This window comes from Aspergillus lucknowensis (assembly GCF_044049455.1).
Source record: "Aspergillus lucknowensis strain CBS 449.75 chromosome Unknown BJX67scaffold_14, whole genome shotgun sequence".
NCBI classification, from domain to species: Eukaryota; Fungi; Ascomycota; class Eurotiomycetes; order Eurotiales; family Aspergillaceae; genus Aspergillus; species Aspergillus lucknowensis.
Window position 1 is genome coordinate 474,874 of NW_027263558.1, and position 11,676 is coordinate 486,549.

The 11,676-nt window shown below is 50.8% G+C and overlaps 5 protein-coding genes across 5 annotated transcripts; 4 read left to right on the forward strand and 1 right to left on the reverse strand.

Moving 5' to 3' along the window:
• The first annotated feature begins 38 nt into the window (after positions 1–38).
• On the forward strand, positions 39–2,588 carry BJX67DRAFT_350743 (WD40 repeat domain-containing protein). The gene is made up of 6 exons (XM_071028849.1): positions 39–406; positions 494–584; positions 639–1,006; positions 1,067–1,435; positions 1,491–2,241; positions 2,298–2,588. The coding sequence occupies exons 1-6, from the start codon at positions 308–310 to the stop codon at positions 2,498–2,500; spliced, it is 1,881 nt and encodes a 626-aa protein (XP_070887400.1). The 5' UTR covers positions 39–307; the 3' UTR covers positions 2,501–2,588.
• Positions 2,589–3,438: 850 nt separating this feature from the next.
• BJX67DRAFT_57272 (uncharacterized protein) lies at positions 3,439–5,012 on the forward strand. The gene is made up of 3 exons (XM_071035175.1): positions 3,439–4,001; positions 4,072–4,676; positions 4,761–5,012. Exons 1-3 carry the CDS (start codon positions 3,535–3,537, stop codon positions 4,871–4,873), a joined length of 1,185 nt encoding a protein of 394 aa, XP_070887401.1. The 5' UTR covers positions 3,439–3,534; the 3' UTR covers positions 4,874–5,012.
• A 483-nt stretch (positions 5,013–5,495) lies between these two features.
• Positions 5,496–6,635, forward strand: BJX67DRAFT_57274 (sorting nexin-3). Its single transcript, XM_071035176.1, has 3 exons — positions 5,496–5,853; positions 5,985–6,306; positions 6,377–6,635. Exons 1-3 carry the CDS (start codon positions 5,776–5,778, stop codon positions 6,403–6,405), a joined length of 429 nt encoding a protein of 142 aa, XP_070887402.1. The 5' UTR covers positions 5,496–5,775; the 3' UTR covers positions 6,406–6,635.
• An 819-nt stretch (positions 6,636–7,454) lies between these two features.
• On the forward strand, positions 7,455–9,469 carry BJX67DRAFT_57317 (Zn(II)2Cys6 transcription factor domain-containing protein). The gene is made up of 4 exons (XM_071035177.1): positions 7,455–7,630; positions 7,699–8,250; positions 8,310–8,450; positions 8,531–9,469. Exons 1-4 carry the CDS (start codon positions 7,571–7,573, stop codon positions 9,389–9,391), a joined length of 1,614 nt encoding a protein of 537 aa, XP_070887403.1. The 5' UTR covers positions 7,455–7,570; the 3' UTR covers positions 9,392–9,469.
• BJX67DRAFT_57262 (telomere repeat binding factor family protein) lies at positions 9,469–11,658 on the reverse strand. Its single transcript, XM_071035174.1, has 3 exons — positions 10,515–11,658; positions 10,429–10,458; positions 9,469–10,369 (listed from the first exon to the last, which is right to left on the reverse strand). Exons 1-3 carry the CDS (start codon positions 11,513–11,515, stop codon positions 9,547–9,549), a joined length of 1,854 nt encoding a protein of 617 aa, XP_070887404.1. The 5' UTR covers positions 11,516–11,658; the 3' UTR covers positions 9,469–9,546.
• Between the last annotated feature and the right edge of the window lie 18 nt (positions 11,659–11,676).

Here is an 11,676-nt window from a genome sequence, read left to right on the forward strand (position 1 = left end):
ATGTCACCCGCCTTGCCAGACTATCGATAAGCGTCTCCAGTGAAGCCGGCCAATTGGGATGGCACAGCGCGCTCATTTCCGCATCGACGTTTCGCTTGGTTCGGTGCTCCCTATTGATTGTTTGAGATGGCTCCTCCTGCAGGATAATCTTCCGATCATTTGTGCCCCTCTCGTTTTTGGTCGGCCATGAGCTCCTCGACTTCCCCTCCTGCTGGCGGCGACCGACAGGACGATTCACACCAACAAGGCTCGGGGGGTCCTTGGCATCCGGCAAGAACCTGGCTCGAGCAAGAAGAAGAGGAAGAGGATGATGATATGGACTTTGAGCCCGAATCCGAAGCCTCCGAAGACGTATTCGGTGAAGAAGAGTATCCTGAATCCGAGCATAATGAGGAGGCTTACGACGGTATGTTCGCCGCTTTCTCCGATGCGATATTGTTTCCATCATGTTCCCATGCTGATTCTTCATATTTCGGTTCCCCGACAAGACCAGGAGTTGCATTTAGGGAATATACACATTGAATTCGCAATGGATGAAAACGACCAGAGTGGCGGAGGCGATGAAGCGGGAAGAACTACACGACGTAAATAATCTTGCCGACCATTGGGCTTGTTTTTCTGATGCTAACCCCCAGTAGTTTCCACAGCACAATTACTGAATATACTTGCCTCTGGCGGCTTACGACAGATATTCAGTTATAGTGGATTTACTCCAGGTCCAGCTCGATTCGGCGATGATGAAGATTCAGATGAACGCGACGACCAAGTATATGGAGTTCTTGGATTCGGCAGACGTGGTCCAAGACGGAGGGGGCCCCCTCAATATCCAAAGGTGCCGAGCGATGAAGGTATGAAACTTATGAGGTCTGGTGTATTTGGCGCGGATCCCACCTATGTCGATGAGCGGATGGCGCGCAGGAAATCACTCGCGGAAAGGATAATGTGGCGGGAACTGGGAGTTGATGTATATGGGCTACATAGGAGCAAGACCAGATCGATAGCCCAAGTGAGTACCTCTCTATACAGCCTTGACGGGACTTCTCATGCTTACTGACGGCGTATACAGGGTCTTATTCCCGGCTCAACCCCAGATAAAATTATCCACTATGACGCAAAGTGTTACTCCGGACAATTTTCCGACGACGGCAACTTCTTTTTCTCCTGTGCTCAAGATTTCAAAGTCCGAATGTATGACACTTCAAACCCTTACGAGTGGAAATACTATAAGACGGTAGACTACCCCTTCGGTTCATGGACAATTACCGACGCCACCCTGAGTCCAGACAACAGATTTTTGGCATACAGTTCGCTCCGTAATCTTGTTTGTCTTGCACCAACAGACCCAGCAGACTCGACCGACCCCACCGTGCTAGACCTTTCCGCTACACCCGAAGGGAGGGTTGGACGTGGCTTCTCCGCAAGGTCGGGCTTTGCAGTAAGTTTATCGTTTATGCTGATCGTCAGTCTATTCCTTGACTAATTCCGTCTAGGTATGGTCTGTCCGGTTCTCCGGAGATGGGCGTGAGATCGTCGCTGGCACCGGTGACCATTCCGTGATTGTGTATGACCTTGAAACGAGACAGACCGTCCTTCGAGTGCGAAATCATGAAGATGACGTCAATGCTGTGTGCTTCGGGGACAGGTATTCGCCTCACATCCTTTATTCCGGATCTGACGACAGCACTGTCCGTATCTGGGACAGAAGATCTATGGGCGATAGGCGAGAAGCTGGAGTGTTTGTTGGACATACGGAGGGTTTGACCTACGTCGACAGCAAGGGTGACGGTCGCTACGTTTTATCCAATAGTAAGGACCAGAGCATGAAGTTGTGGGACTTGCGGAAGATGATGTCCACCGCGAAATTTGACACACTCGAGGCAACCAGCTATGGTACCGGATTTGACTACAGGTTTGAGCTTTTCCCGGAGGATTACTACCATCCACACCCACACGATTGCTCCGTTGTCACTTTCCGTGGGCACAAAGTCCTGAAAACTTTGATCAGATGCCACTTCTCCCCCCCGGGAAGCACAGGCTCTCGATATGTGTATTCCGGGAGTGAAAACGGAAAGGTATATGTGTATAATCTGGATGCAACATTGGCAGGGACCATCGATGTCCAAAAGGTGACGTATCATTCACGCCCCCATAAGCGTCGTTACGCTCCGACGGCTGGTGACGAAAAATGGAAGACGTGTGTGCGGGATGCTAGTTGGCATCCAAATGCGCCCATCTTAGCTGGTGAGTTACACTTTCTTCTCGCCGTCCAATTTAGCGACGCTGTCTGACTCTCCAAGCCACGTCCTGGAATGGTTGGGGCTCCTCAACGGGCACATGCACTTTACATGCTTGGAACAATAACTCCTCACGCGATGAAGGTGATCCGCCCATTGGGGAAGGCTATGATTCTCAATTGAACCCGTTGCCTGATTTTCAACGCATTGCAGAGAGTGAACGCTGGCGCGAGGATGAGGATGGCTGGGATGCATTGGGTTATTGAATAACAGTAAGGTTTACGAGTAGTAATGGTTGGTATATATAGAAAATGGCCGAATCAATACGAATCTTGAACATACAGTGTGGTTCGGAGATGGGTACCTTTCACTTGAATCCAAAGGGTGGATGGAATCCGGAAGTATAGTTCTGCCGCTCCGGAACTCAGCTGCTTCACCACCAGAGCTTGTCTCTTCTCGCCTTTATCGAGTTGCTCTTCGCTCGATAATCTTCCCTCGCACGCACCTTCCAAGGTACATCCATTTCTTGAATCATCTTTCCCGTTTTGCCCTTACTCCTATTTATTACGCCCCATCCACCCGATTGCTGGTGGTTATTAGTGAGGGGATACCAACTGGATCGAAACCCAGGAAACGTTCTCAATTACACCTGTGCTCAGAGCATCCTAGTTACCTACAGACAGACGGCTTGGCTTCCTGTTTCTATATTCTACTTTCATCTCATGTGCTCCCACTGAAGAGCTTTTGTCGGACCTGTTGTTGGCTGGTGCTGACGAAGACGGCCACTCGCTGTGTGGAAATACCCTTCACTATAATCGCATTGCCCATCCCATTTTACTTGTATCTGGGCTCCGCCAACACGGAGAGAGAATCCTACTCTCAGCCTCTCAGAGCTGTCACACATTTGGACTGGTGAAGTCTTTGTTCCCTCTTGAAGCTGGGTTTTCTCCAGATTGTACGTATCTTCGTGTTCTTTTGTCCTCTTTTTCTGATTTCTGCCATGGCCCCAAGTGTTTGAAGATTGCTTGGTGTTTTAGGCACACTTAAAAGAATGATCTGGTGCTTCAACCCAATTTTCGGATTTGGCATCATCTTGATATCCTTCGTGTTGATCCAATACATGACTTACACCTTGCTAATTGATAGCCTCTGCCTGCAGACATGTACTTGCATTGAACCCTCGAGAATTAAAACTGAAGGGAAGAGAACAAAGAGAAAAAAAAGAACAAGGACTGTATATTGATCACAAAAATCAAGCAATCAATTCTTGTCTTGAGACCTCGAACTTTACCTAAACACGATGGCAACAGAGGATGATAATTTCGATATTGACATCTACGGGGATGGTAATGGCTATAATGCCAATGAACAGGGTGACTACAAACAGGACGATGGCATGAAGCAGGAAGATGCAGAACTTATCCTAGATGCACCAGATCGTATTCAGAACAGTGGCAACGAACCCACGGGCGGCGGGATGATTCAAGAACAAACGGCGACCACAACGAATGGTGAGAGTACCACCCACACGGATACATCAAATCAGCAACAAATGCACAAGGACGCAACACCTCAGCAAGGTGTGAAGCGAAAGGAATTCGACGATCGTCCGGTCGATCCTGATGCCACACCTGCCCTGCTTGTATCGGAATTGAACTGGTGGACGACTGACGATGATATTCGGGGCTGGGTTCGGGAATCTGGTTGTGAGGATGAGCTCAAGGATGTAACATTTAGCGAGCACAAGGTGAACGGAAAGAGCAAAGGGTATGCCCAGAATCCCTCTTTTTTGGGCGTTGTCATCCATACTAATCCGAGTCCCGTCGACGATCGATAGACAAGCATTCCTAGAATTCACAACTCTGCCCGCCGCATCGGCCACTAAACATCAGATTGATTCGCTCGCTACCTTAGGACAGGGTGGACGGAAATACATGGTCAACTACACGAGCCCTCAGCCGAACCCTTTCCGCACCCTCCCCAAAGACAACCCCATGCGAAAAGATAATCGCTCAATGGGCGGAGGATACAACTCACCGGCTCAAAATTCAAACTTCGGCATGAACAACGTGGGTGGGGGCGGCTTTCGTGGAGGCAGAGGTGGATATAACAACCGTGGAGGTATGCAGAACATGCCCGGCTTTAATCGCAATTTCCAGAATCCCATGGGCGGATTTCAAAACCCGATGGTTGCAGGTAGTTTTCAAGGAAACCAGATGGGAATGCAGAATTACGGGTTTGGTGGCCGCGGAGGCATGATGGGTGGGAATATGCGAGGTGGGCCAGGCGGGATGCGTGGCCGCGGCGGCGGGATGACGAGCACACCACCTAATATGATGGGTATGCCTGGAATGGGTCCTATGGGTGGGATGGGAATGAATCCGATGTCTGCGGGCATGAACCCGATGATGGGTGGGATGGGAGGTAATATAGGTATGCAAGGTGCGTGTTCTCCTCTCTTCACCGTTCCCAGTGCACCGCTTCGACTTGGACAAACGTCTGACTGTGTACCTTTTCAAGGTATAGGCGGCTTTCAGGGCCCAAACCAGGGGTTCAACACAGGCTTCTTTCCCCAAAACCAAGGAGTAGGCGACGGGTCGTGGAATCCTCATGGCACCAAGCGCAGTCGACAGGAGTAACTGACGCACGCGCCTTCGTCTCGCCTTCCGACTTCCAAGTTTAAATTCGGTCTTTTCGTCTCCAAACTCTCTGTAATTTTGTTCTTTACATTTACGGGTGTGCGTGCGTGGCATTGGGACACTTGCAGACTGACTTGTTTTATATCTCACGCTGTCCTTTCCTTGACCAACTGTACCCTTTCATATAGCTTGGGTCTGTTTCAGTGCTTCTTCCTTTTCCCATTTTCCCGTTTGCCTGCCATTGCAATTGATTTAGGGAAGGTTTTTCTTCATTCTATATGGGTCGTCCATTTGTTCTTTCTTCGAGCTTTGCTCAAAGTGTATTAACTAAATCAAAATGTTTTTCTTGCTTCCCTATGTATAGAAATCATATTTCACAATGTTTTGGTTGTCTCTGGGAGAGACCATTCAAACTTTCGGCTCCAGCATGCGACAAACATGGAATTTCCCTCTATCGTGGGGACTTTTGAAGCGGGCAAGGCTCCATGCGCAAACAATTCATACTGTGTGCACCCCCTCAAGACATGAAGTGTGAGGAATGAGTTCGCCCAGCATGGTATATGGAGTATGAAAATGTTGGAAATATACTGGCACAACTTTGGCGAGCGGAACAATGATCACGTGCTGCGGTACCCCAAGCAGCGTCATTTTCTGTTCGTCAGGTCGACCCCCAATATACCCTCTATGGGAGACTTGTATTTTGAACTCTTCTCCTTCGCCCAGGTTCTCTGTTCTGCAGCATTCGACTGATATACGAGCGCCTTACTGTCTCTTCACGCAGCGTAAATTGCGCCTCCTGCATCCTGAGCACACTCAGGCCTGGGTTTCCCCGCGATATCCCCCAACCCCTCAAAGTTCCCCGTGCCTCTTCGGCAGGAACCTCCAGTGCGAAGTGTCCGAAAATGCAGGCCGTACCTGAGTCGCGACAGCAAACTTTCGAGGAGATCTACGGGCCTCCTGAGAACTTCCTCGAGATTGAAGTAAGACTTCTCTCTACAGCTCCCGGTCCCCATGTGGTCATCTGCCCCTCCGGACTTCATCTTCCATCCTCCTTCCAAATTTCGCAATGATCCCTAGATATCATGTCTAAAACGCGACATTGCCGCCGCAGGTCCGAAACCCCCAGACTCACGGCACGTCCCGGAATATGTACACATCCTACGAGATCGTCTGCCGCACGAACATCCCCGCATTCAAGCTGAAGCACTCCGTTGTGCGCCGCCGATACTCCGACTTCGAGTACTTCCGCGATATCCTCGAGCGCGAGAGCACAAGGGTGACCATTCCACCACTTCCAGGGAAGGTATTCACGAACCGGTTCAGCGATGACGTGATCGAGCATCGTCGAGAGGGATTGCAGCGGTTCCTGCAGATTGTCGCGGGTCATCCGCTCCTACAGACGGGGAGCAAGGTGCTTGCTAGTTTCATACAGGGTTCGTATTCAATCCGCTGCAGAATGGTGAATTCGGATCGGGTGATGCAGGGCTAACGAACGTGGTGTAGATCCCAACTGGGATCGCAATGCTTGGTAGTTGGTTTGGGATTAACGCTCGTTCTTCGTCGTTTTTGCCGTTTTCTGAAACAGCGTTGCTTTCACTTGAGTTCGTACCATCAACATGACATTCATGGCGGTATATGGCCCGAACTATATTTTGATACTCCATGTTTTTTTTTTCGCCATTGTACTTGCGCTGTACCCTGGGTTCCATTAACTGATTCTCAAGTTTGCACTAACCGCGGATAATTTCCTCCTAAAGTATCGAGATACCATTTACTGTTTCCACAATCATCAGTTGAGTCGTCCGCCTAGTAAATATGCTGAAGGGAACCCATTTTCCACGCTCTGGAGCCGTGGAACATTGACTGCACCGACCGAATTGTTCAAGTGCGAGTCAGGGACTGAAACAGACTCTTTGGCCCACTGGCGGCCTCCTTGGGGCATCCAACGCAAGGCGTGTCACGATTCCACTGGAAAGCCAATAGGGGTGCCAAAGGTCGACATGGATGGACAAGAGGGTGAGCCAGATGTCAACGGTCGACATGGACCTGCTCCGTCACAGCAGGGGTCAATCGAGTCCAAGCTCTGTCTGAGTTGTCCCTGACTGGCAATGCGGGTTTAGGCGGCCGACAACAGAACTCAACTGAGGAGAGAGACAGCGAAGCCCAAGGATAAATGGAGAAAACGGTCTCTCTCTTGGCGAGTACCAAGCCTCTGCATGACGAGCTCCATGCCAAAACTGGTGATGGATCAGCAAACGGCCCCCAAACATAACTCTTGGTTCTCTCGAATCCTGCAACTTTTGGCTCATTGCCAAGAGGGCTGCGCCACTCTCCAGGCGCGCTGGATAGTGGGAGCCGGAGCCCACCCAGCGATTGATTGTCGATTCCGAGACAATCAAATTCGAACTTGACGCAGACAAGGTGCTGATCGGCTTACCGTTTGACACAGTTGGAAGGTCTCTCATCGCTCGAGCCGGGGCCCTTTATTTATTCTGGCGCGTTCCGCTCTTTGCTGGGTATGTCGGATGAAGGTAGGGAACGGACTGAAAGCGAAGGACAGGAAACGAGACAAGAAGTTCTCTACTTGTTTTCGACTTCATCACAATTCGACCTCAACGACCCCATTCCGCATTCTATTTAAGATCCGACGTGACTATTCCCAATTTGGCGCAGGGAGCTTGCGAAAGGCAGCCGAAAATGGTATATCCTGGCGGTCCAAGTAGGGGGTGCTATACATGTCGTGCTCGCAAAGTCAAGGTCTGTCACAAACCCTCGCTTGCGGCGGGAGCCGAAGGAATAGAACCACCACTGATGGCCATTGGCAGTGTGATGAAACAAGGCCCGTTTGCCAGAGATGCGTTAAGGGCAACTGGACATGTGGCGGATATCGCGTCCTTCCCAGCAAGACCACATCCAGTAAGCGCTCGGAGCAGGCCTTGAGAAGTCCGAGATATCCGTCTCCAGCCCATAAGGAGAAGGAACCCATGACAACGAAGTTAGCGAGCTTGTCGACTTGTCCCGCCACCATCCTAGGCGACGCCCAGAGTCAGGACCAGGCCAATCTATGTGCTGCGTTCTACTCGCAGTTGCTCCGTCTTCCGCAGGTGCAGGGCTTACACGGCGGCTTCTTGACGACACTTCCTTCGATTCTGGCTGAGCTGAAGCAACCGTCCTCCTCACCGCTTCCGCCGGCGCTGTCGGCACTGTTGCTGACATTTGTCTCGGAGAAGGGGAACTCTAAGAATCGCAGAGCTATGACTGAAGCCATGGGATGCTACGTGAAAGCACTTCAGCTCACCCGTCAACTGGTGGAAGAGCGAAGTGAACAAAGAGCGACTGAGGTCATCATGACTATCTTCGTTCTCGGGATGTACGAGGTAGGATCACGCCCTGTTTCGTTTGACAGTCAGATGGCTAACATGTGATTATGAGGTAGGACTTCACCTGCGAGGATCATACCAAGTATACGTCAAATTCCCACCTCGAAGGTGCAATGGCGTTTGTAAGGACACAGGAGTGCAAGGATTTTGTCGACGGCCCAAGTAGAAAGATCTACGGCGCCATCCTTGCTAGAGCCGTGCGTCCACCACCCTTCCAAATATCAGCTATGCCTCCTGCAAAGGGGAGAAGGAGAGTAACTGACCTGACTAAATGTAGTTCTTCACTTGCTTCGATAGCAAAGATAATACTCCGTTCATCCTTACCATCGATGAGCTCCATGCACTCCACGCCGCTCTATCGAAAGAAAAGGACACAGATGTTCTCATTCTCTACACTTGCACGCTTCTCATCATCCACCTGCAACTTCGCGAAATCGAAAAAGGCGTTTGTTCACCGTTCTCATCTGAGGGTGCCCTCTTTAATGCAGCCATGGAGGCGAACCACCTTCTCGAATCCATCGTTTCTATCGAGAACCAAATATCAGAATGGCCCAGCTCGCTTCCCTCAGAATGGAACTATCTGACCATTCAGCTGCCGTCAGATGGAAGTGATCTCCTGAGAACAGACGCACAAGTCTATTCGACATTCTCAGCGGGAAATGACTGGGCGCGATACCGCACGCTTCGGATCCTGATTCATACTCTGCGACTCCGTGCGTTTCGACTCCTTGCGAATCCTCTCTACACTGATAATCACTCTGGGTACGAATATAACGACGCCCAATTAGCGAGCTTAACCAGCGCTATAGCGGTCACCCACGGTGAGATTGGGGCACTCGCAAACGACATCTGCGCCTCAATGCCATACCATCTAGGATATAGGGATAGGTCTGGAACGGAGCTGCGCTATCCAAGCGAGGCGTTCCCGAATGAGAAGTATGCGCGTCGCATGTCCGCGTGTCAGGTCGCTTGGCCGCTGTACGTTGCAGGAATCGTGGAGGGGGTGGATATTGAGCAGAGACTCTGGATTTCGCGTCAACTAGACTTTATCAATAGGGAGATGGGGATTGGGAAAGCGGCTGTGCTAGCAGAAATGGTCCGGAGGGCTGCTGTTCTTGAGGTCCAAGGGACCTTATGAGGTCTTATCTCATACCATGAATATTTAGCGATACTATAGACTAATAATTCGTACAACCTCTGCTTTACTTGCCCCTGTGGATGTATCGTCGTCATCATCCATGAGGTTTTCTGAGTCGTACTTTGAGTGCAGGCTGACAAATCCCTCATTGGTGGTCAAGGAAGGTCATCCCAAACCAGAGGTGGAAGATCTACGCCAGCAGGATTCGCAGAGTTCTCATCCAACGGAAAAGGCAAGCCGGGTGGAGGAGCGCACGAAGAGCTCTCTCGGATTGCTTGGGGGGGGACAGGTGACGGAAAAACCGAATCTACAGTCCCAGAGGTACTCGTCATACGCCCATCAGGCTTTTCTGGGCGTCTGTCGGAGGAGGAAGTTCGTTTGCTTTGCTTGCTTCCGGGGATACCACCCGCTCCATCTTTCGTGGTAGGATCCTTCATCTGAGCTTGAAGGGTTTTACCACTAACGGAGCCTCCATCGCGATATGCACGAGGAAATTTAGTTCTGAATCGGTCCCGGAGATCGGTCGCCCGTCGATGGCCGAGATTTAGCCGCCTGTCTTGCTGAATGAGCGTCCATTGGAAGCCATGAACAGCGTATCCTTTCAGTAAGGCTTCATCCTCAGCTGGTGTGAATGGACGTCGAGAACGCCGCCTGCCTTTCGCCAGTGGCTGTTGCTCAGATATATTCAAGGATTCTACTGTAGATTTCGACAGATTGGAGACGGTTGGTGTACTTTCCGCCATGGATCCACCAGAAGGATTATGCTCTCGACTGGTTTGGCTTGCCTCGATCGAAGAGAAACTAGATGAGGACCCACTCGGTGTAAGAGATGGGATTTCTGTCGAAAACGAGGATTCCGGATCGGCTGACACAGGTTGCGGTATGTAAGACTTGGCCGATAGCTCGCTTTCGGCTCGCAAAAGTGCTTTGCTGAGAGCATCCCGAAGGTGCGATAGCGCTTCAGTGGGATTTGACGCCCTGTTGGAGAATTAGATGCAATGTTGAATACCTTCACACAAGACGACATTTATGCTTACCGATAGGCCCAAGGGCAGCAGACGCGGAATCTGAGCGGTTTCTTTCAGTTGGTCTCAAGCCTCATTGTAGCCAAGTCATACCATACCTGTCTTTCAAGTTTGACGCGCTTCGCTTGTTGAAGTTCAGCTCCGGTTGGGCTAATATCTCCTTCCAGTTGCCTATACCACACTTTACAACACCACGAAGTAAAGTAATGGTTTCTTCGTCCGTCCATTTCCGAAGATTTTTTCGTGAACGACCCCTCGTCTGAGGCGAAAGTGGCTCATCAGGTCCGCCCGCGACCTGCAGCTCCTTTTCGAGGGTTCCCAAAGCTTGTTCGGACTCTGAATTATTAGCCTTGCCGTGATCCAGACCACTCAGGTTGGGATTGGGCTTCTTAGCGACAGGAGAGTCCAAAATGTCCGCGATCCTACCTTCCCTTCTCTCAACGGACTGAGCATCACGGTTAGGGGTAGTAGCTAGAAGCGCTGGCTCTACAGCGCTACTATCACGAGACGGCTTGGTAAGAAGCTGCGTGATCGAACCGGGTTCAATCGGCGGAAGCAAAGCAGCATTGGGTGGAGGAGGTGGAGGCTCATTCAGTCCATTAAGAATTGCAAACGGCCCAAACGGTGGAGGACGTTGCTCCTTTTGCGCTTGTGGAATCGGCAGTTGCAAGTGCTCCCCGAAGGTATCAGACTGTATGTCAACCCGCCGCCGTTTCCGAGAATGGAGACCGTCGTCGTCGAATGAGGAATATGGGAACCGCTCAAGCGCACGTAGGTTGACGAACGCGGGCAAAATGGGTTTCGGAGGGGGCTCCAAAAGTGAATCCGCGGAGAGATCGCTCTTCTTCAGTCGGGAGACGTTCCCTCCGTCGAAAGCTGCACCACCTGGCTCATGGCGGGCAGGAAGAATCACCGCAGAGGCGGCCGGTTTTGATATTGCACTTGCTTCCCGAGCTCCACTGGCATTCGGTTCGAGGGTTGATGGTGTCCTAAGACTGCGGGAGGGTACCGGTTCGCGGAGAGGAGCGATTCGGAAGTGAGGTAGTTCGCGAATTAAAGATTCATCGAGGCTCCGGGCAAAGATGCCTTTGGGATCCATGATCTGAGATCAAAACATCAGAGCACGGGTAAAGCACGGATCATAAAGAACAGGAAATAGCGTAGGAATTTTGAGATATCCAAAGCTCGAGCATCTTGCATGAAACCACTCGTTCCCGTTTCAGGGTTCTGAATGATTTGAAGAGGAAGTTTTGGCTGATC

Excerpts from the sequence above, each read along its gene's own strand:
- BJX67DRAFT_350743 (XM_071028849.1), top strand. The coding sequence starts at position 308 with ATGATGATATGGACTTTGAGCCCGAATCCGAAGCCTCCGAAGACGTAT. Across the intron at positions 1,007-1,066 it reads AGACCAGATCGATAGCCCAA|GGTCTTATTCCCGGCTCAAC; the intron begins GTGAGTACCTCT and ends CGGCGTATACAG. Across the intron at positions 1,436-1,490 it reads CCGCAAGGTCGGGCTTTGCA|GTATGGTCTGTCCGGTTCTC; the intron begins GTAAGTTTATCG and ends AATTCCGTCTAG.
- BJX67DRAFT_57272 (XM_071035175.1), top strand. The coding sequence starts at position 3,535 with ATGGCAACAGAGGATGATAATTTCGATATTGACATCTACGGGGATGGT. Across the intron at positions 4,002-4,071 it reads GTGAACGGAAAGAGCAAAGG|ACAAGCATTCCTAGAATTCA; the intron begins GTATGCCCAGAA and ends GACGATCGATAG. Across the intron at positions 4,677-4,760 it reads AGGTAATATAGGTATGCAAG|GCGGCTTTCAGGGCCCAAAC; the intron begins GTGCGTGTTCTC and ends TTCAAGGTATAG.
- BJX67DRAFT_57274 (XM_071035176.1), top strand. The coding sequence starts at position 5,776 with ATGCAGGCCGTACCTGAGTCGCGACAGCAAACTTTCGAGGAGATCTAC. Across the intron at positions 5,854-5,984 it reads AGAACTTCCTCGAGATTGAA|GTCCGAAACCCCCAGACTCA; the intron begins GTAAGACTTCTC and ends TTGCCGCCGCAG. Across the intron at positions 6,307-6,376 it reads GCTTGCTAGTTTCATACAGG|ATCCCAACTGGGATCGCAAT; the intron begins GTTCGTATTCAA and ends AACGTGGTGTAG.
- BJX67DRAFT_57317 (XM_071035177.1), top strand. The coding sequence starts at position 7,571 with ATGGTATATCCTGGCGGTCCAAGTAGGGGGTGCTATACATGTCGTGCT. Across the intron at positions 8,251-8,309 it reads TCGTTCTCGGGATGTACGAG|GACTTCACCTGCGAGGATCA; the intron begins GTAGGATCACGC and ends ATTATGAGGTAG. Across the intron at positions 8,451-8,530 it reads GCGCCATCCTTGCTAGAGCC|TTCTTCACTTGCTTCGATAG; the intron begins GTGCGTCCACCA and ends GACTAAATGTAG.
- BJX67DRAFT_57262 (XM_071035174.1), bottom strand. The coding sequence starts at position 11,515 with ATGGATCCCAAAGGCATCTTTGCCCGGAGCCTCGATGAATCTTTAATT. Across the intron at positions 10,459-10,514 it reads GCGTCAAACTTGAAAGACAG|ATTCCGCGTCTGCTGCCCTT; the intron begins GTATGGTATGAC and ends GAAACCGCTCAG. Across the intron at positions 10,370-10,428 it reads TGCTGCCCTTGGGCCTATCG|GGCGTCAAATCCCACTGAAG; the intron begins GTAAGCATAAAT and ends ATTCTCCAACAG.